Here is a 26,888-nt window from a genome sequence, read left to right on the forward strand (position 1 = left end):
AGATTTGGTAGTCGTCCGGCACACAACTTTTTGTTGACATCAAGGTCAGATTGCATTGTAGCTGTAAATACCCTTAAATAGGTAAAAATGTTAAACTGGTGTCAATTTCCTATCACTTTGGAGATCCTAAAATAAAACAAATCTAGTTGCTGGCCTATGATATCCAAGAGAAGGCGAGTGTTAAATGTCCGAACGCTGGTGTCTGTTCAGCAAACCTACACATCTCTCCTTCAGTTTACATATTGCTGTTATATTCACCAACCCCACACATCTCTCCTAAATTGTGCATAGTGGTCAATCTTTTGTTATTTTGATCATTTTTTTCTCCAACAACCACATATGCCATTCAGACAACAACAAAAATAACTTTTGGTTGTCAGACAGACAACCAGCAAAAAATCCATAAAAATCTGCCCTGCAACTTGTTGTGACAAGGTTATCATTTTCAACATCTGCAGACTTCAAAGCTCTTATTAATACCAATCACCAATCCATTTTAATCCTGTGTTCTACAGAAAGGATGAAATTCCAGATTGAAAAATTAAACTTTCCCCCCACAATGGTCAAGCCTGCCTATAGAATAACAGTCCTCCTCGAATTCACTCGAGCACTTAATGGTTGATACTTGATAGCATAAACTACCCCAAATTCCATTATTAGAATCCATCCTTGAGCACACCTAATTAATTGACCAGCCACCGTATGATTGTAAACACAAGTGCTCTAATGGCCAGCACTACTTTCCTGTGTGAAGACAAATTTGGCTGGACCACTGAAATAGTACACTGTGTGTTTAATGATGAACATGCACAGAGGAGTGGCTAGCATTACCAACTCGGGTAGATATTCAATCTCCCCTGTTTTTGGCCAAAAACAGGGGACTCGGGTGGTATTTGCTGTAGGCAGGGAAGATCGTAATGCCCCTCATTGTTTGGAAACACTGCAGATTTGATGATGTAGCTTTTATGACGACTACATTTAAATTTAAGCACTAATTTCATGAACTGATGCATTCTTCAGACCGGATGAAATGAGACTTACCAAGTCAATGCATTCACCTCCATTCTCACATCTCGCTGACCCGATACAGTCATCAATGTTTTCTTCGCAGAGTGAACCGGAGAAACCGAGAAGACAAGAGCAGTAACGGATACCTCCATCTTCTCCACAAACTCCGCCGTTATTGCAAGGATTCCTCTGACATGGAATGAACTCTTCACAAAACTGCCCCATCCAATCTATGGAGTGAATTCAACCAACTTTTAATACACAATGTCACAAACATTGCTGAATTGCATTCAGTTACCGAAAACATGTCAAAGTCCCTGGAAATACCAGGGTATTTCATTTATTTATTTCATTTATTTATTTTGTATGAAAAATTTTGATTTTGAAACAGAATGACATGGATGTGCCAGTTTTTGCCCCTCGTCACACATAGCCACAGGTTGTAACTGGGAAACACAGGTTGACTCAGGAACCTGTGCTAAGAAATTCAGTGTGTGAGAACATGCGAACTAATTGCCACTATGCAGTACTGTACTATTCTTGGGTTGGGTTAATATCTGTTGTTTGCAGCAGGGTGGAAACACATATTTACCAACCCTGTCACAAGTGTCAAAATCTACAGGTTTCCATACATTTTAGATATGTGTAAAATATGTGATTTTACATGTGAAATTGGTTTCTCACTCAAGTTCACGAGTGCTTAGTTGTTTTGTTTCTACTGTGATCCTGTGTGATCGCATATACTAATTGACAGAGGTATTATTTGTCAGTCTAAGTAAGGGTTAACATGGACAGGGCTGGACCACTTCTACAGTAGAAGTCACATCTTATTTCTCACTACAGTGATCTAACAGTTCTAACGCTACAAAGTACTCCTCACCTACAAAGGAATATTAAAGCAGCTACATAGTGCTAAACAATGGGCATTTTTTCCGTGAATCTTATATACAAACAGAAATTGCTAGAATATTCTATGAGGACCTGAAGTGGTCAGCTATGCTCAAGCTGATCATATTCCTTCAATTCAAAACGCTTTATGTATCTTTCATCGTAGAAACAATTAATGCTGTTTATTACATCCTTCATGTCTTCCAACAATCTGAATCATCTTTAAATAGATCAAATATTATCAACATGGTTGTCTTAGACCCTAAAACGTAGAGAAAACCCAGATTTGAGACATAATCTCTTACCCTGAGAGCAGTTACAGTGATAGCTGGCAACACCATCGACGCAGCTTGCTCCGTTGATGCAACTGTGATCCGAGCAATCATCGATATTCTCTTCGCATAATGTCCCCGAGTAGCCCTCCGGACACTGACATGTGTAACCGTTTACCAGGTCAACACAGCTGCCACCATGATGACAAGGCTGGGTGTGACAATCGTCGAGGTCAGTTTGACAGTGGAGACCGATATAACCGATTGTACACAAACAACGGTACCCTGCAGCTACACCGTCAACGCATGTGGAGCCATGTTGGCAGGGACTGCCCAGACATCTGTCTACGTTTTCTTCGCATAGATCTCCAGTCAACCAATCGGGACACAAACAGCTGTGGGGAGAGAAGTCGGCTATAAAATCGAGCACACGATCATCGCCATCGTTGCCAGGAAATAACGAATACTGTCAGTGATAATTTAATTTAATTTAATTTTGTTAACTTAATTTTAATCAATTTTTTAATTTAATTTTAATCAATTGGCCACCACACTCTGGTACCTGTGAGGTAACTTGTCATTGGGCGCAGTATAATATTTTATTGACCAGGGGTAATATAACATCTGTAAAGCGCTTTGAGACCTATCGCTGGTATAAAGCACTATATAAAAAGCAAATAGAAATATAAACAAAAAAAATTAACATTAAAAAATTTACCTTAAAAGTAGAAAAATTTATCATTGTCGACAACGTTCTTGCAAACAGACCAGACAGAGTGTGTATGATACCAAAAAAAAGTACATTTTCTCTTCTCCCACTGTTGCATGACAGTTTCAATTGAGAGTTAATTGTAAACTCACCTAAATCCACCTATCCGAGCCAGACAAGAACTCCCTTCTGCACACGGATTAGACGCACAGTAGTCTGTCACGACATCGCACAGTTCCCCCTCGTGACCAAACACACACTCACAGGCGTATCGATTGAGGAGATCAATGCAAGTGGCACCATTCTCACAACGGCTGAAAAGGGAAAAAGATTGCGCTTGCAAGATTTAATTGAAGCCGTTCATGTTCTTATTATGGAATTGTTATGGATCTCGTCCTATTTTACATTTGACTAAAGAACAAATTTAATATTCAGATCCATTTCATTTTCCTTGTGGTTAAATATCGCTGATTCCCTGTTGTCTTTTTTTTAATGGTGTATTTTATTTCGGTGCAATTAATTTCATTTTTAAGTTTGCTCATTCCATTGCTTATAACATATTGTTTTATAGTACAACTTTGAAAACTCACAACAACTTCTACAAAATATAAGTTCACTCTTGGACAAAATTAAGACTTTGCAAGGACTAGATGTTATCCAGACATTACCCAGGCCTGTATACAGCTTTCTTTACCCCCCCCCCCCAAAAAAAAAATTGAAAATAGTCTCAACAGGTATGCTTGCAGACTAGAACATTTAAGTGTTTGACATGGTCTTATATAAGATGAAAGGTGTTCTTACTGGTCTTCACATTCATCGATTTCGACTTCACAGTTCGTTCCTGTGTAACCAGGTTGACAGATACATGCATATGATGCCACAGCATCCACACAGCTGGCTTGGTTCAAGCATGGATTCGGTAGACACTCATTTATGTCAATTTCACAATTTATGCCTGTCAAAGACAAAACCAAACATAACTGTCACTGTTGTATGACGTCACCGTTCTACATTATTACCATAATCTTAGCATGACGCTGTACGACGGCTGGAAAATGAATTGTGAATGCTGATAGCAGTGCATTCTGCCATCCCCCTCTCCCCACCCCCACCCCTTGTGACTATTTTACCATACTTCATAGAAAGAGCGTGTGTTCCTACAGCCCATCATAACTTGCTCATAAATGTGTACCAGATGGTTGGTTTAGAGTGGGTGTACACTTACTGCAGCTTTTCATTCACACTTACTTCTTCTCAAATTAAGTCATCATTATTTTCTGGTTGAAGCAACTACCGGTAACTTCTCGTCAACAGGTGCTTTTCTCAGAAATTATCACTGGAATCATGTAGAAATGTTTCAGTAATATAATGTGTTCATAAAAAACACAAACCACAAGAACAGACTGGAATTTCAGTCAGAAGAAAAGAATAAAGTTGCAATTATGAACCTACGTATTGCTGTATATTGTGTTTTTACTGTCTCCGCTACTGGTAATACAAACGCAATAACAGTCACTGCTTGCGTGTGTGGTGGGTATTGTTTTTAATTCTATTCCATTGTTAGTAGGTAGCCAGAATTAGTAAAGTTTCCCTAAAACTTCCTTCCTCTCTGGTTTCTTTCATTTCAGTGAAAAAGTGAATATTTCTGTCTTCTTATACATGCTATGTTTTCTATAATAATAAATGATATGACTTCCGTTAAAATACTCATCACCTTACTCATAAAGCACCACTGATTTGATAAATACATGAAGTATAAATAATAATAAATAAGAATGATAAATCATCAATTGAATTTGTACTGAATTTAAGTGATGGTTCATTTCTAAAGGTTTACTATCTTCAATACCCCCCCCCCCCAACCCCACCTTGTCCAGTTTAAATTGATAGTCATCCCAAATGATTCTTGGATTACATAACGGTCAAGCCCGCCTATAGAAGAACAGTCCTCCTCAAATTCACTCGAGCATTAATAATTTGTTACTTGATAGCATAAACTACCCCAAATACTGCCATAAGGATTCATCCTTGAGCGCACCTATTTACTTGACCAGTCACCTGTATGATTGTAAACACAAGTGCTCTAATGGCTAACACTACTTTCCTATGTGTAAAGACAAGTTTGGCTTGACCACTGAAATAATACACTGTGTGTTTAATCATGAATTTTCAGCGGAGCGTTCCGGTATGGCTAGCATTACCAACTCGGGTAAATATTCAATCTGCCCTGTTTTGAGCCAAGAACAGGGGCCTCGGGAGGTACGGTATTTGCTATAGGCAGGGAAGATCGTAATGTAAAGTGACAAATGTTGTAATCCGAGAATGGTTCACATTGAAGAGAGAGTCGTATAACCCCTAATATCATATTTACCTGAATAACCATCAAAACACATGCACAGATATCCAAGCTCCTGGTTGATGCAGGAAGCCCCGTGTAAGCAGGTTGCGTTTCTGCAGTAGTCTATGCTATCGACACAGAGTGGTCCAGTCTTGCCCGGTCGACACAAACATCTGAACCCATCGATTTCGTCCAAGCAAGTCGAGCCGCTTGCACAAGGTCCTGGCTCGCACTCATCGATTTCTGTTTCACAATGGACGCCTGAAATGTGCAACGCAGGTTATTCCCGTTAAAGAAAAATATTCTGAAACTTAAATCTTTCGAAAGTCGGTTTAATTTTTTTGAAAAACTGGCAATGAAAACAAGATAGCAATCCACTGACAAGGTGAGAAGGGTTGAAAACAAATTAATGTAACTGATATATGCATATTGAATTGATACCTCTCAACGTTTGACACAGACACACTGATACAGAGACTAAACCTGAGACTTGGCAGAGAACACAGCCAAACCAGAGGAGGAGGAGGAGGAGGAGGAGGAGGAGGAGGAGGAGGAGGAGGAGGAGGAGGAGGAGGAGGAGGAGGAGGAGGAGGAGGAGGAGGAGGAGGAGGAGGAGGAGGAGAAGGAGGAGAAGGAGGAGGAGAAGGAGGAGAAGGAGGAGAAGAAGGAGGAGGAGGAGAAGGAGGAGAAGGAGAAGGAGAAGGAGAAGGAGAAGGAGAAGGAGAAGGAGAAGAAGAAGAAGGAGAAGGAGCATAATCTTCACACAAAGTTATCAATTAATAAATAAATAAAAAATCTGGTACCCTCAGAGGACTTACAGACGGTAACTTCAATACAACCAAAGCTATACCTGAGGAACTGTTTTAAAATCACCCTGCTGGATTCAGATGTGTAAATTTGTTCGCAATTGATCCCCTCATGAATATTCAGTCTGCTGTTGTCGTCAACACTTTATGCCTACTTTCAAGGATTTATTCTATAGAAAGTGCATTTCCATGAACAAAAGAACTCACTTCCTTACCCACTTCCTTACCCATATATACCCATATATAGCTTTCAAGGATTTATTCTATAGAAAGTGCATTTCCATGAACAAAAGAACTCACTTCCTTACCCATATATCCTTCAGAAACAAATACATTATTTCTTGTGGATGTTTCCCCTAGCAAGGTTGTGGGTTAATTGTGTCCAGTGAACATACATGCCCTTGCTACTGAATAAACATTTTTTATGAACTCATAAACAGTGATAATATCAAGACACACAAAAAGACCCTCCCCTACTCACTAATCTTAACATACATTTTCTACTGGAGTACAGTAATAATAAGAATCAACCAAGGTCATTTTGACATTGAACACAACCTAACACTAACCTCTCACACTCACACCTGGATTCATTTACTAACACTAACCTACATATCCACTGTGGCACTAACACCTGTACTCATTTACTAACACTGACCTTCATATCCACCGTGGCACTCACACCTGTACTCATTTACTAATACTAACCATCATATCCACCGTGGCACTAACACCTGTATTCATTACTAACACTACCTACATATCCACCGCGAGACTAACACCTGTATTCATTTCCTAACACTAACCTACATATCCACCTTGGCACTCACACCTGTTTTCATTTACTAACACTAACCTTCATATCCACCGTGGCACTCACACCTGTACTCATTTACCAACACTAACCTTCATATCCACCGTGGCACTCACACCTGTATTCATTTACTGAATCCAGGCAATCAGCGTGGATTGAGCATGGTGCGGAAGCACACTCGTCTAGGTTTGTCTCGCAGTGTCGGCCAGTGAAACCCGGTACACAATCACATGCATATTCATTTCTTTGGCCAGCTATCTCTAAGAGGTTGCAAGTAGCTCCATTCTCACATCTCTCATCATCACAAATGGTTCTCCTATGACCACAAGTTTCTCCTGAGGATAGAAGAAAAGAATACAATTGCAGCATAATGCAGGGGGGGCAGAAATTGATATTTAAGCCTTTTTAAGTACATCATTTAATCCATAAGACACTTCTGGGCGATTAATTTGTAAAATGATCTTAACGATTAGAGAAAACCCAGTTTCCATTATGAAGGGTATGGGGGGACCTGTCTCTCTTCTTCACATCAACAACTAAAGCAGTGCAATTACATAAGCGATGCAATAATGGACAGAAAAGTATATATTAGCTTGATTATACTTGATAACATTACCAGTGGGTGGATAAACTCAATAAACTCAATGGCCCCCTTTAATACCAATATCACTTCATAGCTGTCTTGAGGATTTATGAAGCAAAGCAATTCGTTCCTGTCAGTGTGGCATGATGTTACTAAATGTCATCATATCAGTAGTAGGTAGGGGGCCGCTAAACTGGCTGAGATTCATGGCAATTAAAGATGTGCTAACTAGATTGAACTCCCGATGACCAACCTGCATATTCAATGGGACAGATACATGTTGCTCCTCCTCTAGTCTGTGAGCAGGTTCCACCATTATCACAGAGCAATTCATCGCAGTAGTCAATTTTGTCCTCACAATGTTGCCCAGTGAATCCAGTGTAACAGTTACACCGGTAGCTGTCTCCTTCTGTATCGACGCAGTCACCGTTGTTGCAAGGGTTTCTACTGCAGGCTGGTACTCTGCTGGTACAGTTTATGCCTGTAAAACCTGTCCAGAACAAGGTATTAGAAATCGAAAAAAGAGAAACATAGCATTAATTTAAAGAAGACATGGACTTTTTAAGAATTTTCATTTGGAATAACTAAAACTTTCTACATTGTTTAAAATGTTTAATCATTTCCTACTTTCTGCCATACATTCATCTTAAGATTTGAACAACCACCAAAGATTTTTTAAAACACTTTCAATGAAATTTTCCAAACCTGATGAACAAATTCAATGTTAATAAGAAGATTCTTCCTCTGTTGTTATTTGTGGGGTAAGGAAATGGAATTTGGTATCAAGGTTTGTGAATGCAAGTAAGGAAGATAAACATCATATTGAAGCCAAAGTTAGAAAGGCAAATCGTGTGATTGGTGTAATTCAGCCAACATAGGCCTCGTCCTATACCGACAGCTTCTAGAAGTTTAAATAGACAAGATGATGCGTCTTCTCTTCTCTTTTCCTATCTTGTCTTCTCTTATCTTGTAATACCTTCTCTTTTCTTGCCCTACCTTGTCTTCTCTTGTCTTGTCCTATCTTGTCTTCTCTAACCTTGTCTTATCCTTTTTGGTTTTACAGTACCTTGTCTTATCCTTTTTGGTCTTACAGGACCTTGTCTTATCCTTTTTGGTCTTGCAGTACCTTGTCTTTTCCTACCTTGTCTTCTGTCTTATCCTATCTTGCCTTATCTTTTCTTTTCCTATTTTGTCTTGTCTTTTCCTATCTTGTCTTCCCTTGTCTTGTCCTATCTTGTATTCTCTTACCTTGTCTTATCCTTTTTCGTCTTACCGTACCTTGTCTTATCCTATCTTGTCTTATCTTTCTTATATTCTCTTTCCTTGTCTTTTCTGTTCTCTTATCTTCTCTTTCCTATCTTGGCTTTCCTTATCTCCTTATCTTATCTTCTCTTGTCTTTTCCTACCTTGTCTTCCCTTGTCTTTTCTTTTCCTATCTTGTCTTATCATGTCATGTCTCGTCTCATCCGGTTAGTCTGTCTGTCTTGTCTTTTCCTATCTTGTCTGTTCTTTTCCTATCTTGTCTTATCTTGTGTTATCTTTTCTTGTTTTGTCTTTCCTTATCTTTTCTATTCCTATGCCTTATCTTATCTTTCTATTCCTATGCCTTATCTTATCTTTTCCTATCTTGTCTTATCTTTTCCCATCTTATCTTGTCTTTTCTTGTCTTCTCGTATCTTTCCATCTGTCTGTCATCTCTCACCTGCCATACAAACTATATATTACCTTCTATCGACACGCTGACTTTTCAAGTATTTTAATTGACATTCTCCCGACCTTTCCCTGTGGTGTTATCTCTCACCTGTGGCACAACGACATTGATATTCGTGACCTGCCGCCTCACAAGAACCTCCATTATGGCACGGTTGATGACTGCACGGGTCTCTCTCTGTCTCACAGAGGTTACCCTCAAATCCAGGTTGGCAATAGCAGACAAACGAAGACAAGCCATCTTGACATGTCCCTCCATTTAGACAAGGATTCTGCTCACAATCGTTGATGTCGACGGAGCAGTCTGGCCCTAAGAAGATGAACAAAGTAGAACCATGTATAGTTATCAGTAAACAGGGATCGATGTGCCCACGCTTGGCGGCACTGGGCCGCCACGCCCAGCACTAAAAATTACTTACTTTTTTCATCTAAAATCCCGACATTCCTAACAATATATTCAACATAAATTGGGCCTAGCCTATGCCAAAATCATACAGACTAATAATGCATCAGTTACGCATGCGAGAAACATTACTTACGGCTCTCAATCGGTCCCTTGTAAAATCTCTTTTTAACAAGCTAATAACTTTTACCAGGTATGCAATATATTTCACTAAAAAAAAAATTAAAAAATGTAAATTGTTAGCAAAACTAGTACTTGTGCATAAAAAGCTACACAAGTGCCAACATTAAGCATCTGAGCACCTTCAAAAATTTCTCAAAGAGGAGGGGAACACCCCCTCCCCCTAAGACCCCTCCCCCAGGACGGCGATCAGTATACTTGACACTCAGGAAATCCTGGGCACATCCCTGAGTACATATGCCAATTGTAATACCATGAATAATTTTGAAATGAATCCTTTCGACAAAAAATTTGACAGCAGTATCAGCAAATCTCCTAAGTAGGAAAAAACGTTATCACACATAGAAAATTTTCACAGTGAGCATCACATTACTTTGAGCCACTTACAGAAACAAAACTCACATCGTCACCATACCCATGCCAATAATAAAGCATTTCCTCCACGAACAGAAACAGCCAAGTTGGGTCGCTTTTGTTCCTTGGTAATTATGCTCAGCATGTTTTTCAGCAGAATTAATGTGCAGGAAATGAATATCAATCATTTCTTCTTTTTTTCATTTTTTCTTCATTTAGCAGTCAAAACGAACAGCAAAACTTGTTTTGCACCAGTAATTGTCACAGGCAACAACTGACTGTACATCAGAGGTTCTACAGTACTTACCAAAACAGACTAGAGAATTTATTCCAGAGTGAGGCTCACATCATGTTTGTAGTTCTCAGACAGGTGAATGTAACTTTCTGATTGTTATCAGAGCTTGCCAACATTTACAAACACTTTCACTATTTTCCTAGTTCACTTTAAAACACCAGCATTTTACATACAAGGCCAATGCATGCCTCAAATTACAAACAAGTTCTCATATAGTTTAAGACAAATGCTCGTTGGTCTGTATGAACCAATTTACACTTTGCTAAAGAAAACCAAATCAATGAAACTGCAGTTACGATGCTATTGGGATGACTCTAAGGGTTAAATTGGGTCAGCTTGCCGTCAGTCTGTTATTGCAGCTCTTTCTTTTCAATGCATCGATAAGCCTACCATTATCGCAGACTCTTGGAATCCTGTTTTTCTACGGGAACAAATCATACTAAACATTAACTATAGTATTCGATACAAACTAGGGGAAATTCCCATAAGTTGTCAGCTCTGTGGTTTGCTAACCTAAATATCATTCATACCACTAACCTGTGTAGCCTTCAGTGCATGTGCATGAAAACGAGTTCACTCCATCCAAACACGTTGCCCCATTCTGGCAAGGCTGGGTTTCGCATTCGTCAATCTCTATCTCACAGTTACTGCCGATGAATCCAGGGATACAGCTACATAAATAATCCTGGATGAGATTTTCACAGCTACCGCTGTTTAGGCAAGGGCTGCTGGAGCAGTGATCTACATCTATGACCCCCCAAAGAAAAAGAGCACTTTAATTTATAATATAAGAACAAATATTACAAGCTTAAACTTTAAATTGGAGTTCTCCTTTGGGAAAGAAACAGACCCTATTTAAGCATCATTTATAACCAACAACACATGTTTTGAAGAAGGAAATTAGTTAATTATGTAAAAAAGCAAAATTACTAACTAAGTTATGCTTCATTTTGCACTAAACTGGTTAAACTTTCAACTGTTGTGTATACACTATTGAACAAAGTTCAAAAATGAAAAAAAAACATGTAAGATCCAAGACCATGAATGACTAACGAAGAGTACCACAATTCTCTTATCGCCTACCAATGCATTGTGCCTGACTGGTGCTGCCTGCAGATTCTGTTGTTTGTCGTCCGTCGCAGATCAAGCAAAACCGTTGTCCTACGTTTGGTTGGTAATACCTTTGAGGGCAAAGGGTACATGGACTTAAACCCGATGCAGAATAGCTGCCAGATGGGCAAGGTTCTGTTGAGGATGATCAGAATTAACATGAAATGAAATAAACATGTTCACTCTGTTACTTATGTCAGTTCTGTTATATTCATCCTTCCCTATAAAGCCCCACCCTCCTCCCCTCCATCCCCCTTACCCTCCTTATAAGTACATCTAGTGGGTAAATGTTGTGACAACTCCAGAAAGAGAAAAAACTTTACAGTAATTCATCTTTTATATCACTTATCATATTATTTTCTAACCTAGGAAACAAGCATAATAATTGCTACTCCCTAGTGTACCATATATACATCGACTGTTGCACAGTTTGACTTTTTAAGTTATTTGTATAGACAACTGCAGTTTACACACAAACAAGCACAATTAACATTGGTCACACACACACAAGTAACTTTTAAGTTATTTGTATAGACAATTGCAGTTTACACTGCATTATGCAGACTAACAAGCACAATTAACATTGGTCACACACACAGAAAAAAAATACATAGGAGCAAATGATATTAAGGGTAATGACAGGCAGTTAGCTTGAAGACCTAAATACATAACAAACTAACACTTGAATGGATGTAAGTCTAGAGGCAAATATTCTAACATATTCAATTAAGCATCCTGATGATATCTGCATTCAATTCCTATGCATGGTTGTCAAGATAAAAAAAAAAACATTTGCACTTGAAAATGTCTTGTACAAAAAGTGAAGTTGAAGCAAACAGGTGTGATGTCATAGATGCACACATCTAATAACTGAGGTTAGGTGTTCCTTTGATATGCACACCCAATGTAGGAATTGCAGGCAAAATTCACCAGGGTGCTAAGAATATCTTCTTCTTTCATTTATACAGTCAAACTCAATCTTCCTCTCGACGGTATCATTTCAAATTCTGACTGAATTCAATATTCCGTGTACACCTTAAAATAAAATACCTGTACATTGGGCTAGGTCTGTTGCTCCCAGAGACGGCGTACTGAGTTCATCTGGGCAGCTAATACAGCTGGTCTGACCAGCTAAAGGCTGGTAGAATCCTACTTCACACTGTCCACAACTAAACAGACCATCCAATGAGGAACTTCCAGGTGGACAAAGCTCTGAATAAACATTAGGTAAAAAAAAAGAAAAGACAAACTTCAATCTACACTTTTTTCTCCTTATTTGTTTTTTCTTGAAGGCACAATCATCAATGTCACCAGTTTCATCAGACTACCTGATACTAAAGGTTATGTGCAGTTGCATATATCATCAATAGATTCTCAATCTTCATTTGAAATATATTAATTAACCAAAAAATATCCAAAACAAGTTTATCCTTTGTTGAATTGCAGTCTTATTTGAGGCTATATAATAGAAAGGTTTACTATGTTTTGTGCAAAATTTAAACAATTCATAAACTAAAAGAAGGCTTTAGAAGTATAACCAGCATCTAAATTTAATTATGCCATTTTTTTTTGTCTTCAGCTTCCATTATGCAAAAATTTCAAAGAACTTCTTCCTGACATTAATTATAACGTTTAAAACTGAAGTAAATAAATGATTTAGAGCAAATTCCAAGGCATGCATAATTTTATATTTTGGAGACGTGATACTCCTCTCTTAACCATTTGAAAGAGCCATTTGTACCTCCCCCCCCTTTCCTTCCTCCCCTCTCGCAACAAACTTGCATTCACTTTTATGGCAACAAAATCAATCAAGTTTGATATAGGAACAAAACCTTTGTATTTACCTACAGTCAGTGTTTACTTTTTTGCTTTTTCAACTAATTCAATTTATGTACACTGTGGATTTCTGTTATCCATGTGACCTTATAACCTTCACCACCCTGGCAATTGTTACAAAATGACAACAGACTAAACTAAATATTTTACCGTAACATTCATCCAATCCCTTAGCACCTTCTCCGTCGGTATTTGTACCGTCGGGACAAAGCTTACAGCCTGTTTGCCTCTCCTCATCCTGGTAGCTGCCTGCAGGGCACGGCACACACTTCTCCTGGTTGTCATCAAAGTAAGATCCAGCCACGCAGGCCACTGCAGGTAAAGATCCAAGTAAAACTATGTTATCATTATTATTTATTATTACTATTCTTATGATTTATTATTATTATTATTATCATTATTATTTATTATAATTTAGGTTTACAGTCTTGTTCAGGGCCAAAGCCCTCTGACTTTACAACTTAACCCTGGTCATTGGACACTTGTCATACCTACACACCAAAGTGTGCACAATTCAATCAATATCTCCTGGGGCACCACAATGCACCACAACCACGTGTCCTCCGGGGGGACTTCCCATAGGGTGCAGCCACAAACCGGCACACGCAACTATATTTACAAGTTGCCTCGCAAGTCCCAATTTATACACCTGGGTGAAGAGAGGCAATGGCAGATAAAGTGCCTTGCCCAAGGACACAACGCAATGATCTGGCCAGGACTTGAACCTGTAATCCTTAGATCACAAGTCCACTGCCTTAACCACTTGACCACAACGCCCTCACGTTAGAACATGAGGTCAATATGAGGAGGTAAACTTGTACCTCATTTTAATGCAATACGTCATATGTACGATGCCAAAATTGTAGGTTAAATGTAACTGTTTTTGTTTTCTTTCTCTCTTTCAAATTTAAATGAAAAGTTTGCTCATTATAAAATGAGGAATTTTGAGATCAAATTTGGCATGGTGACAGAAGGCCACCCACAGACTATGCCTCCCCTTTATAAAGCATTGTTTTGATTGATAGATGCCCTGTGGAATTCTTCTTGTTCAATTTAGTTTGTGGTATTTTTCTAACTCCATAACTTCCATACCTTTTAATTTACAATTGCAAGTAGCATACTTAAGTTAACCCACAGTTCTCTGTACCAAACCTTGCTGCGTACATCTCCGCATTTATGCTAGCATTCTGCCGAGTTTGCATAGCAGTGTGAGGTGCGATACCAAGTTCATTCATCATTTCCCTTGTGAATTGTGATGTCTAACATTGGGCCATCCATCCAAATATCTTTTAAAAACAGTTGTCATTGATGGATCATTTAACTGTGGGACTGATATTTAAAGATAATTTAATATTCACTCACCACACTCTGTGTTCTCCACGTTGGGAACCGCACCATCGGAACATGTCAGTCTGACGGTCTCGACATCCAAAGGATTCTCGAAGGCGGCTGCATTGCCACCTACGTCTTCTGGAAACTCCAACACGGGTGGTAGGAAACTCTCGAGATCGTTTGCATATCCGAGAAGGGTGGCATTCGCTGCTTGGACGGCGCTCTCATCGGAGACTGACTCGCTGTCGTCGACAGCGACTCCCAATTCAAATTCAAACTGCCAGGCAAAGATTGTTTCATCCTCCACCTGCCGCTTACCCCTATCCCTGCCTCTTGACCTCCTACTGGAGGATACCGGACCGCAGGTCACTTTGATATCTGTGAAGGAGCAGCCACTCGACGAGGAGCAAAGGTCCGCAAATTGGGTTCGTAATAGGTGCTCGAGGAAAGCTGAGGCTATCTGAGGGGCTTGACCTGACTTGCTGCAATCTTCGGCGTCGTACATTGCCTTGACAGGAAGTGTGGAACGGGGTGGTCTGCTACGAGCTGGAAACAGCGATGAAATAAGGAAATTGGCACTTGATAATATCCGAATCAGAATCATTGGATATAGTGAGAAAACATTGAAACAGGGCTTGGTAGGAATATGAATGGAGAAAGAGTTAAAAGTAGTACACAGAGCTCACAAATAAATTGCTCTTCTTAAAATCATATTTCAGTATAAGTACTCACATACCAGTGACTCTGACAAAAGGCCTAAGAATGGAACAAATTGTTCCTTGTTGTCCCACCAGTATTTGGTAAAATTCAGAATTACTAGGGCCCAACACACAGACGCAAATACCCCGAAGGACCATACTCCCCTGTAGTCACATTACCATGACCAATACCTCTACTTATTTCTAAGATTTTAGCTAGCTTGCAAAGCACAAAAGTATTTAAAATTATCGCAGCTGACAGACAGACATACAGACAGACTTGTGTCATATACAGACTGGTTGAACATATTGACAGTAGCTACCCACTGTGATTTATAGTGATTCAAATCTTGTATTAACAGTTATGTTTAATGTGACCCTTCATTTGGAACTATATATCATGCAATGCGTTAAAACTCTATTGCAGGCAAACAACTCAGTTGGGAGAGAAATATTTCTATAAAGTAAACACCATCAGACGTCTTTAAATAGGAGTAGAAGAATATCATTTCATAACTGCAGTCAAACGCTTACAACTTATTATTTTATTATTTTACCAAATTTACATAGCGCTCTTTTCATGCTTAAGCATGTTCAAGAGCGCTTTACAATGACAACAATATGACAAAACCCTTTAAATATAAATAGGAAGAATAAAATTGACACAGCTTAAATATTAACAAGAGCACCAATGATGCAGTATCTCAATACTGGAAGTTTTAATTTTGATTCCTAATTTCAAATCTTTGCTCTGTCTCTACAATTATCAATATCAATCATGGTACAACAAATATATAACTTGCATTTTTGCTACTTTGCCACGAATAGTCTCTGCAGGTTACACTTTATCCTGCTAGTCTTGCCTTTAGCGCTCATTGCCTGTTAGTCGAAAGAACGACGTTGCAAGGTTTAGTAATGTCATAGAATATTTAAGAACTTGTTTTTCATGTGGTATCCTTCATCTTAGGTCAGTCTCTGTTGGACTTTTTGGTCATATAGTTTGATGTCAATGACAACAGCCAAATTAGAAGAGGCGAACAACTCGACCATATTCTTGATGCCTGCCTTGAGAGCTAGGCCTATTGACCTACTGTATGTTACTGTAGACTGTAGTGGTGACTACCATCAAAACTGTGTCCACTTCTAGATATCAAAACAACCCACGTTTTTCCATCTCAATTTTTCGGACATGAAGATTTCATGGATTTATGACTTGGAAAAAATAATGTAAAAGAAGATTACAAGTTTTTATATGCAAGTGATGGGTGCATGGCCTCCTCTTCCCCTAATAGCCACCTCAGTTCCTCTCCATTTTGTTATTTTATTTTAATTCTTTGTACATTTGATGTCAAACATTACAGGTTCAAAAGAAAGCTAAACATACTTCTTATAACCTTATACATCTTAGGCCTATATCCTTATAAATAAAACATAACCTTATACAATTTTTATAGTCTTATCAAAGTTGTGATGCTATGGCCGGCTCCTCTTTTATACGTACCCATCAAACAAACTTACCCTGGTCCTTCCTAGGAAAAGCTGTCTGAACACCAGTACAATGCTAATGTGGCTATCATTGAAAGCCTAATAGGCCTAGTGCCCTATATATATATATATTTTTAAATTGCACTAGGCCTACAGTAAGTAGCCTTCAGAAATACAAGAATGTGTATACGTAATTATACAAAATACATGAAGGGCAATCAAACAAACTTATCATGGCCCTTGCTCTGAAAAGCTACCTGAACACCATTATAGTGTTCAACCGATTATGCATAACAGAAAATACCGATTACTGAATATTTTTTCATAATCGTACCGATTCCGATTATTTGAAAATGAGAAAATATCCCGTTTATACGAAATCGGCAATAAAGTTTGACAGAAACAATTATTGTTGTGATTTTCCCCAGTTTCCTTTTGCTTCGTTGTTATACAAGGCTCTAAGGTATCATTTTGTATGTACCAAATTACCTCTGGAGTTTCTCGGAAAGAAATTTTTTTTTTTTAAATTTCCAAAATACGGAGATATGACATCCTACCTAGTCAGCACTGTGCTAAGCGAATGGCCTAACCACCTCGACGTGAATGTCACCTGTTAATGGCTTGAAATGGGCTACGAATAGTTACTCAAAATATCCATCTCAAAAAGTATCTCAGACAAACCATCCATCTGCAATCTTTACCAAAGTGTAAATTTTAATGACATATTGCCTTCATTCCGACATTATTTTTTACTTATTTTCAGTATTATACCGTTTATGAACAAATAGAAATGTTACGAACTTGAAGTTAAACATACCTATTCATTACCTGTATAACTCCATTCAGGTTCAATTAGAATGTGTAAGCTTAGGCCAATCAAACTGAAAAGCAAATTGTACCATCGTAACTTGTTTAAAATTACTCTAAAATGTAATACCAGATTGATGTAAAGAAATAATAACAACTAGAAACTACTCCAATATAAAATATAACATTCCCTCTATAAGACATATCACTTACATTACCTTCCAAACAAATGCCGATTTCCAGCAAATTGAAAGTTGTAAACTAAGCTACGCAATTTTTTTTTTTTTTTTTGCAAACCGATGGTTAGGCTACATTTCCCATTGACTTAGTGTGGTTGTTAGGCTAACATGTGGTCGAAGATTGCAGTTTCTGTGGATATTTTTAGTTTTTATTTGCGACACAACTAGAGCGAATAAACAGATGTCAAGTTTAGATTTCCATGCAGTTGATTTAGTGTGAAGTAAGGCTACTATCTGGTCGGAGATTTGTGAGGATTTTAGGTTATTTTCGCTGGTACTGCAGGCCGTAATTTACCACGGGAAGTTCCCGGTGATTGTGCGCGACCCTCTCGCACTGCTTCAAATTTTGATGCGGGGTGAGAAAACTGTTTGCGCGATTCGCGATGCAACTGCAATTCCTAGCTAAAGCAAACGCATGTCACAATTAATTTTACACAGACACCTGATATAAAGAGGGCGATTTTTTTATATTTCATTTTTCTTTTTCGCACTCGTAATTGTGCTTTAGGAGGGCTTTTTAGCACTTGCGAGGGTGAATCGCCCGTTGCCCCCGCTTATTTCCTCCCTGTCCAGCACATTCCTGAATTCGCGAAATTGCTATTGCTGCTATGCTTACTGTGCCAAGAAATATGCAGCCAATAACCACGAAGGAAGCAAAATCGGCGACCCTGGCAGCCTAATTTGATGAAAGTATACACTGTGAAAGACGTATAGGGGGTGCCTTTTTTTAATATTTCGTAGTAAAAGAACAAACCTAATTCATCAGTTGATATTTTCAACTTCCATATGTTTTTGAATAATGATATTTTCACCTTCCATATGTTTTTGAATAATCGGTATGACATAACTGGTATTCCACGTAATTTTTACCGATTCCGATTATGTACCGATTATGCAATATTCGTACCGATTCCGATTCCGATTAGGTTAATCGGTTGAACACTACACCAGTACTATCCTTAAATGGATGTTACGTAGAATTCAGCAGTACAGAATGTAATTAGCATGCAATACACTAACACCTCGCGTACCTAACTACAGAACAGAAAATTGTTCGCGAGGGTAGCCATTTTCGTATATCTAACATGTAGCTGTTATGAGTCATAGCCAATCTGCTACAAAACAGACTTGGGGGCGGGGCTTAATCATCAAAAACGGACCTTTTTACTAAAAGTAGGGGCGGCAGCTCAGTGTTGTTTTAAGAAAGAAAAATCATTTAAACATCAAATAAAGCAAATAAAAGCCATTAAATGCCATATACATGTAGTAAAATTCTTATTTATACCTACCTGTAAACAACAAATGGAAGTTTAAAATTTTAATAAAATATATAATACATAGGACCCTATCTTAGACGATACCACTGTTGAAAGACAGTTCTATTCTATTCTCTTTCATAAAACATAAGTTTTGGAGCGTGTGCAAAACAGGTGTGCCAAAGTGTGTTTTCAGTCCAAATTGGCCCGATTTGGACATAAATCGGTGAAAAAGTCACAGAATGAGATACAATTCTGGAATAAAAAATAGTAACTTTTGTTGGTCTATATGATATATTCTTGCTCTGGAAATTCCAGAGAAAAAGAACTTTGTTTGAAGACGCTGAAAAATTTTTAAGAGAAGAGAAAGTCCCACTTACTGTTACAATATCTCTATACATGTAATGTATTGAGATAATAAAAAAAATATATATATATATATAAACAAAGGAATAATTTTAAAAATAATATAGATTTACAGTGAAATTCCTACAAAGAAAAAAGTGAGTTTTAAGTAAATTTAAGTAACAAAATGACAAACCCCCTTAAAATATGAATACGAAAAATAAAATGGACGCAGCTTGAATATTAATATAAAAATATATATGTATCTATAAGGATTTTTTATTGTTTTTTTCATTTAAAAACAATATAGATTTACAGTGAAATTCCTACAAAGAAAAAAGTGAGTTTTAAGTAAATTTAAGTAACAAAATGACAAACCCCCCTAAAATATGAATACGAAAAATAAAATGGACGCAGCTTGAATATTAATATAAAAATATATATGTATCTATAAGGATTTTTTTTTAATTTTTTTTATTTAAAAACAATATAGATTTACAGTGAAATTCCTAAAAAGAAAAAGTGAGTTTTAAGTAATTTCTTAAGAGTGGCTAATGTTTTGGCATCACGGATATTATTTGGCAGTGTATTCCTTAGCTTGCTAGCAGCAAAGTTAAATTGTCTGTCGCCGTATGTAGCAGTCCTTACTCTGGGGATCACTAGTGTAAGAGAATTAAATGAAGCTTTAACACTGAAGTTACTTACATCCACAGTCCACAGCTCGAGGTGGCTGCCATTTCCCGGAGGAGTCACAGAAGAATGACGTTGGAGATGTAGGAGGTGCACGGAAACCAGGCTTGCAGGATAGGACGCATATCTGACCATCCCCAGATTCATGGCAGGCTAGAGCACCGTTAGCCGGAGTCTCGAGGGGTGCACAGGCTTCCACTGTGAATACACCAGAGAAGAATTCAAATAGACAAATTAATGCATGGGGTAAGAAACAAGATACTTAAACATGTCGCTAGTACCCCATCAGTTGGATACTTAAAGCAGCATTTTGCGTTTTGTCGCTGTTTTCCACTTTTTTGACAAGTTCATCAAGTTTTTTACATATATCATTCACAAAACAGCAAACTAAGATATTAGCCAAGTATTTCCCTGCCAAAAGCGTTAATTAGCGAGTGATTAAGGACATTTGCAGATAATGAGAAAAGTGTCTTCCGACAATTTACACATTTAATATTAATGGCATACAGTTCCCCCAACCCACCAGTTTGAATTCAACCAATCAGAGATGCAAGTTTAGTTATGAGCCGTTGCTAAAAATAGATTCAAAATGTTGAGTTGGTAACTTGGTACAACCAGCGAGCTGGACTCTAACAGCTCCCTTGTACAACTGCCATAAAAAACAAACGAAAAATTGAAATCTGTTGATTTTTCTTGTATCAAACAACGTGTGATGTCATAGATGTCATCACACATTTACAAAACTTTGAATGTCCACAATCTGCATTTGATTTTCACTTATATGACTATGTTACATTCACTGGTAAATTGGTAAAGGTAAAAAGAGAGTGAAAAGCAAAGCAAAGCAATGCATATTTAACATTTTGTTGTTAATCTGCAAACTAAGATATCAAACCTATTTGCTGCAAATTCACATAGTGGGGCAAATTCATTTCAAATTTAAGCTATCGATGTCTCAAAAATGGTATGATAGAACTGCATGCAAATTCCATGGTACATGCTGCATACTTTAAACCTCTCCTCTTTCATGAGTCCAAACTAAAACTAAAACTAAAAAGCTTAAACTACCCCTAGGATTTAATACCTTTGTTTAATATTTATGCAAAGCAAAATTCAATAGATTATCTAGATATGAGCAGAAAATTGCAAACACCTAACACCGACAGCAAAAGTAAACATATTCAGCAGCCCAAACATGTCATTTGTAAAACTATGCTGGATTCACATGCAGTTATCATATATGAGATACGTATAAGATATTTATTATTGTATATAAGATATTACAATTAAACACTAAAAACACTAAACACTATAAATATGTATCAATATACCTGATAACCATGGTATGGCTACATATTAAACCAGTTGCTAAATACTTAAACCAGTAATAACTTTCCCCTGCTTTAGTTAGTTGGGGTTACTTACTAGGAACGAGCTTACCTTCTGGATATTCCTGAATTAAGTCATGCAAAGTAGTTTGTAACCTGATAAACACAGTGAAATGTACCTTTACACAAAACAAAAACAACAACAAACAAACAACCACCCCAGCTCCTCTACATCTGCCCTCCTCTTGCCCCCCTCACCTGTCACATCAACGGTAAATTGGCACCCCGTCTGTCGTCCAGTCATCTCGTTTGTGGCTGTATATTCCACTTGGTAATTTCCCACACCAAACTTATTTCCAGGGCTGAAATTATTCGAGACGACGACGTGTTTACCGCCCGGATCTTCAAACAGGGGCTCCTCCCACGTTACAGCCGTCTGCAGCCCTCTAGCTGTGACCTCTATGTCAGCAGGGCACGGCCTGACGATAATCGGTGGGGCGTCATCTACCGATTATCAAGAGATTGAAGAAATATGAGGTGCTTTGATGCTTGTTTCCTTATAGATGCTTGGATACACAAATTAAGAGCGGGTATATTAATGCTATCTTTTCAGATGTAAAGAATATAAGGCAATTTATAAAATGGGATGAGATATACTCCAAACCAGTGATTGAGTATATAGAAACACACTCGTTCTGTAATTTCAAACTACATTTTGCCTGCTGCAAGTCAAAGCTGGCCTATTTAAGATTTTTTTTTGTTTAAGTTAAATAAGACTTTATTTTGTTTTTGTTAAAGAACTCCATTTCTACAAGACTGAAGAATCCCAACTGCAAACGTGGCTATTCCAAAAAGTTGACATTATTTTTCATGTACACAACTTTAAGGTTACTTGCAGGTATTTTGTTTCCAAAGGTTCAAACAGTATGACTATGATTGGCTGTTAGACAGCTGAGTATGTTTTGTACCCAAAGATGATAATTTTTTTTCATACTACAAGCTGTTTTTCTGTTTAGTATACACTTTAATGGTATCCCCAGGGTCAGATGTGTATACAATAGTTCACATTAATCCCACACCAGCGGCTCTTTCCCTCGCATACTGCACATGATCCCAGGACTGCATATTTAAGCAGCTTTAACTCATCTCCAATAAGGACAGATGCGAAAAGGAAAGGCCAAAGGCATGTTTGTTGCAGTATTGTGTTTGTGTTTGACGAACAACTCAGTGCATCGCTGTACACTCTTACCAACATCGTACCAACATTTGACTATCTAAGTATGCTATTTATTGATCACAGGTCGGTTTTAATAGCTTACAATCAGTGTTTACAGAGATGTAAATAAATGATACATAAGTTAGACTGGCCACAACCATACTATGGCATTCTTCACTCATTACAATTAATTAGATATATTTGGTCCTGTTATCCGGTAAATGGGTGTAAATTCTGGAATTCACAGTACATAGTACATACAAGAAAAATATCTGTGATGGCCTGCTTGCTAGGTACCATCAAACCCTTAAACACCTTTAATCCTAGCAAGCAAAGCTCTAAATATCACATCAAAAGTTGTAAGTTAACTTTGCACCTATCACAGAGATTTCAATAGAACACAAACTGTTCTGGTTGCCTGCAGAGTCTTGAAATAAGCAGCTAATAGTCGTATCTGCATCAAAGTCACTGGGAGAGGTCACAGACGGAGTCAATACAGGCTGCAATATAAACGCAGAAAATCAGAAAGATAAGAAAATAATAAATTGTTAGGCAATGATTGAGTTGTATTGTTATACTAAAGAACTCACAAAATTATCATGTCTATTTGTATAAATGTCAAATGAGTCAATAAAAGAGATGGAAAATATATTAAAAAAAATAAATAAACGCAGAACATCGTCGTGAGCAATCAATTCAACATTGATTTCTATAATCCCATTATTCGACAAGTAACCAATATCCTTCTAATATCTCCATTTCCTTTTCTGAGCGTAAAGGATAGTAGGGGAGGGGAAGGGAGCCACTGGGGATGGCATCTATTCAAAACTGGTTAAGGTAAAGCACCTCTGGACCATTTCAATCAGGCATTCTTCCAAATATCTTTTTTTTTCCAATATTGGGATTGATACGATAGTCTGCATGAACTGTTTCCTGAATGATAGCCAATGTTTATAAAATACAATCTTCAATATGGGATATATGACAATCTCTCACCTGTACAGCCTCCTTGGAGTTGTCAATCGCAAAAGGTAAATCAAAATAAACACTGACAGGCTTGGTAACATCGGTGCGAGTGACAGTTATCGGTGGAGGGCAGTATATCACACGTGGTGGGACTTTATCTGCAAAAGAGAGAGAGACAACCTCATGAAGATAACAATATTACATTAGTGAATTGAGTGACTGTTAAATCATTGATTCAAGTGACTGTTAAATCATTGAATCAAGTGACTGTTAAATCATTGAATCCAGTGACTGTTAAATCATTGAATCAAGTGACTGTTAAATCATTGAATCAAGTGACTGTTAAATCATTGAATCCAGTGACTGTTATGGGTGGAGGGCAGTATATAACACGTGGTGGGACTTTATCTGCAAAAGAGAGAGAGACAACCTCATGAAGATAACAATATTAAATCATTGAATCCAGTGACTGTTAAATCACTGATTCAAGTGACTGTTAAATCAATGAATCAAGTGACTGTTAAATCATTGAATCCAGTGACTGTTAAATCATTGAATCAAGTGACAGTTATCAGTGGAGGGCAGTATATTACACATGGTGAGACTTTATCTGCAAAGCGAGAGACACACAATCTCATGAAGATAACAATATTAAATCATTGAATCCAGTTATAACTGTCCGACTCTTGCTTCTGTTTCAGGCCCTCAAATTGGGCTATTTACCAGGAAGGCTAAAAGCCAGTGGATTTTGTCATCAGTGAGTAGAGAAAGAGAAGCATTGACAGTTTTCTGCAGGTAGATATTAATTGTTCTTTTTTTCCAAATTTTCAATGTTAATCAATGATTCTTTGATACAACTAGAGAGCATCTGTGTTTTATTTTGAGAGGTTGGGAAAAGGGATTTTTCCGAGTACTTTCACCACTCAGACCACATGTTAGGTAGTCTATATATTACCACTGTATAGGCCTCTTACTATAGTACAGGAAACACTGGTGTCAGTGCTTTATCCTAGCCTAATACTGATTCCCACATCAGGCTGAAATTTCACTGACAAATTGAGAGGTTCTTGGCAAGAAAAGTAAGGGAGAAAGTAGTTTCAGCTTGGGCCAAATAATGCTCTTTCTTATTTGAATAATTTACCTGAGGTAAGCGAAATTACTGTACGCCAAAAAAATTGAGAGCACACACATTGCACGACCGGGTAACTTTTCCAGAGCGCATTTTTTTAATGAAAATATACATGCTTTGTCAAAAGAATTTGAAAGCTGATCTTTATGTAAGTTAACAAATTTACATTGTACATATAAATATGAGTACTGTGCAGTGCTTGGAATCAATAACACTAGGCCTCCAGACTTTTCATTGATGAACGGATTGCAGGTTCGGTAAATCAGGGCTGAGGATAATAGGGGTTTGGATAATCAGGGTTTTACTGTAGCTTAAATGAAGCCACGATGCACTAAGGGAATTAACAAGTTCGGTAAATTCGGGGCTTCAGAAAATAGGGGTTCGGATAATCAGAGTTTTAATTTAGCTTATATGAAGCCACGATGCACTACGGGAATTAACAAGTGCACAAACATTTCAAGTAAAACAATGCACATGTCATTGAACATCTGAATGTAGCTTGAAAGTACAAAAAACGAAAAAAACAAAATACTAGTTAGAACTTACCGATACATGTGTAGGTCTCCTCCACATTTAAATCCCACAGGCCATTGGAGAGACATTCAACGGAAGCCTTCGTATTTCCCGGCTGTGTTTCTAAAGTGTATTGATCTGTACACTGGATATCACACAATGAACCAGCAAATGGCTCTGAAGGGCTTTGACAGAAGAAGGGCTGGATATCCAATTGGGCATCAGATGATTCCAGAGTACTGCATGTCACCACTTGAGAATGACAATAGGGAAGCGAGTGTGAACATGTGAAAGAAACAACACTCTTGGAGTCAAGAGACACCGAGTAGGGTCGTAACTATATGCAGGATATAAGACTGGCTGTTTCCCCATTCATTGCCTAATAGCCTTTCAAACAACTATGTTAAGGCCAACCACTGATCCAAAAGTGATGTGGTTGGCTTATTGATTAGACTTCTCACAGGACCATCACTATATTTCTGATCCCAAGTTAATAACCAAATTCTAGATGATTCCTTCAGAGTTTATACCACTAATAAAAGCTGACACCAACTTAAACAACGACAAGCACCGACTTTAAGATAATCACATACACTAATCAGAGGACTTCTCTTTCCCTAGCGACTGAGAGATATATATAATTTCAGCAGCAGTGTGGCTGTTAGTGTCACTAGAAGCCTGCAATTTCTGGGGCTTCACTCATGGCAACTCTCCCATGGCAGCTTGTTGAGCTATCATTTATTACCTAATATTAATAGCACACACAAATCTCAAATTACTTAGCCCAGAACAATACTGCAAATGTTTTCTTTTAATGAGCAGATTGAGGGGGGTGGAAGATTTTGAGAACAGTTTATCTTCATATACAGATCCAAGTAATATAATTGCAATTTAACTTATGATGAAGATAAAGACAAAGATATGTCCCTGCACGATGACTAACCTCAAACAAAAGGATACCTTTTCCGTAAAATTAAAATCCTCAAACAAAAGGATACGTTTTCGGTAAAATTAAAATAAGTCATTTGCCAAACTATTGCGAGAGAGCGTGTGAGTGACACTGTAATGCGCACTGTGTCAACAGATACCAATGCATAAAGTATCTTCAATGTATCAAATGAGTCCCATTATAGTTACCTTGACATATTGGTTCCTGATCCCTCACCCACTTGGTTTCTCCGTTCACTGTTTGACAGGTAGTGTCCGCTGACCCTACCAGTCTGTAACCTTCATTACAGCTCATTGTACAAGAAGAGCCTTCTTTATTGGAGCATGGTCCCACAAAGAAACCAAACACTGGAGAATATAACTGTGGGCAGGTACGATCTGTTAATATAAAACATAAATAAGAGCCTTGCAGCTAAATTTGATGTGTAAAAATAAGATAAATTTAAAAAAAAATTCATTCAAATTTTTCAATGACAATTTTAAAATTTGATAACGGAATCAAAGTTCATCATTATCCAGACCTATATGGGAGGACCAAAGCACACTGGTACCTGATTGATTAAACTGTTATGATGAACCATGAGGAATTTTCTTTAAAATATTAGTGCATTGGAGGTGAAGCAGTAATGT

At 37.8% G+C, this 26,888-nt stretch overlaps 1 protein-coding gene across 5 annotated transcripts in view; it reads right to left on the reverse strand.

The window, feature by feature from the left end:
• The window catches only part of LOC139969062 (uncharacterized), a 115,656-nt gene that overhangs the window by 21,483 nt on the left and 67,285 nt on the right, over window positions 1-26,888 (reverse strand). For all 5 annotated transcript variants that reach the window (XM_071973807.1, XM_071973805.1, XM_071973806.1 and 2 more), the window contains 19 exons: window positions 26,448-26,636; window positions 25,344-25,562; window positions 23,699-23,826; window positions 23,079-23,202; window positions 21,745-21,990; window positions 20,174-20,356; window positions 14,669-15,184; window positions 13,457-13,618; window positions 12,521-12,682; window positions 11,444-11,605; window positions 10,898-11,107; window positions 9,220-9,438; window positions 7,672-7,908; window positions 6,928-7,170; window positions 5,249-5,476; window positions 3,679-3,832; window positions 3,030-3,191; window positions 2,202-2,563; window positions 1,042-1,238 (listed from right to left, as the gene is read on the reverse strand). In XM_071973807.1, coding sequence (XP_071829908.1) covers window positions 1,042-1,238; window positions 2,202-2,563; window positions 3,030-3,191; window positions 3,679-3,832; window positions 5,249-5,476; window positions 6,928-7,170; window positions 7,672-7,908; window positions 9,220-9,438; window positions 10,898-11,107; window positions 11,444-11,605; window positions 12,521-12,682; window positions 13,457-13,618; window positions 14,669-15,184; window positions 20,174-20,356; window positions 21,745-21,990; window positions 23,079-23,202; window positions 23,699-23,826; window positions 25,344-25,562; window positions 26,448-26,636 — 4,103 coding nt within the window. The remainder of the gene's footprint in view (window positions 1-1,041; window positions 1,239-2,201; window positions 2,564-3,029; window positions 3,192-3,678; window positions 3,833-5,248; window positions 5,477-6,927; window positions 7,171-7,671; window positions 7,909-9,219; window positions 9,439-10,897; window positions 11,108-11,443; window positions 11,606-12,520; window positions 12,683-13,456; window positions 13,619-14,668; window positions 15,185-20,173; window positions 20,357-21,744; window positions 21,991-23,078; window positions 23,203-23,698; window positions 23,827-25,343; window positions 25,563-26,447; window positions 26,637-26,888) is intronic.

Source organism: Apostichopus japonicus, chromosome 6 (genome assembly GCF_037975245.1).
Source record: "Apostichopus japonicus isolate 1M-3 chromosome 6, ASM3797524v1, whole genome shotgun sequence".
Taxonomy (NCBI): domain Eukaryota; kingdom Metazoa; phylum Echinodermata; class Holothuroidea; order Aspidochirotida; family Stichopodidae; genus Apostichopus; species Apostichopus japonicus.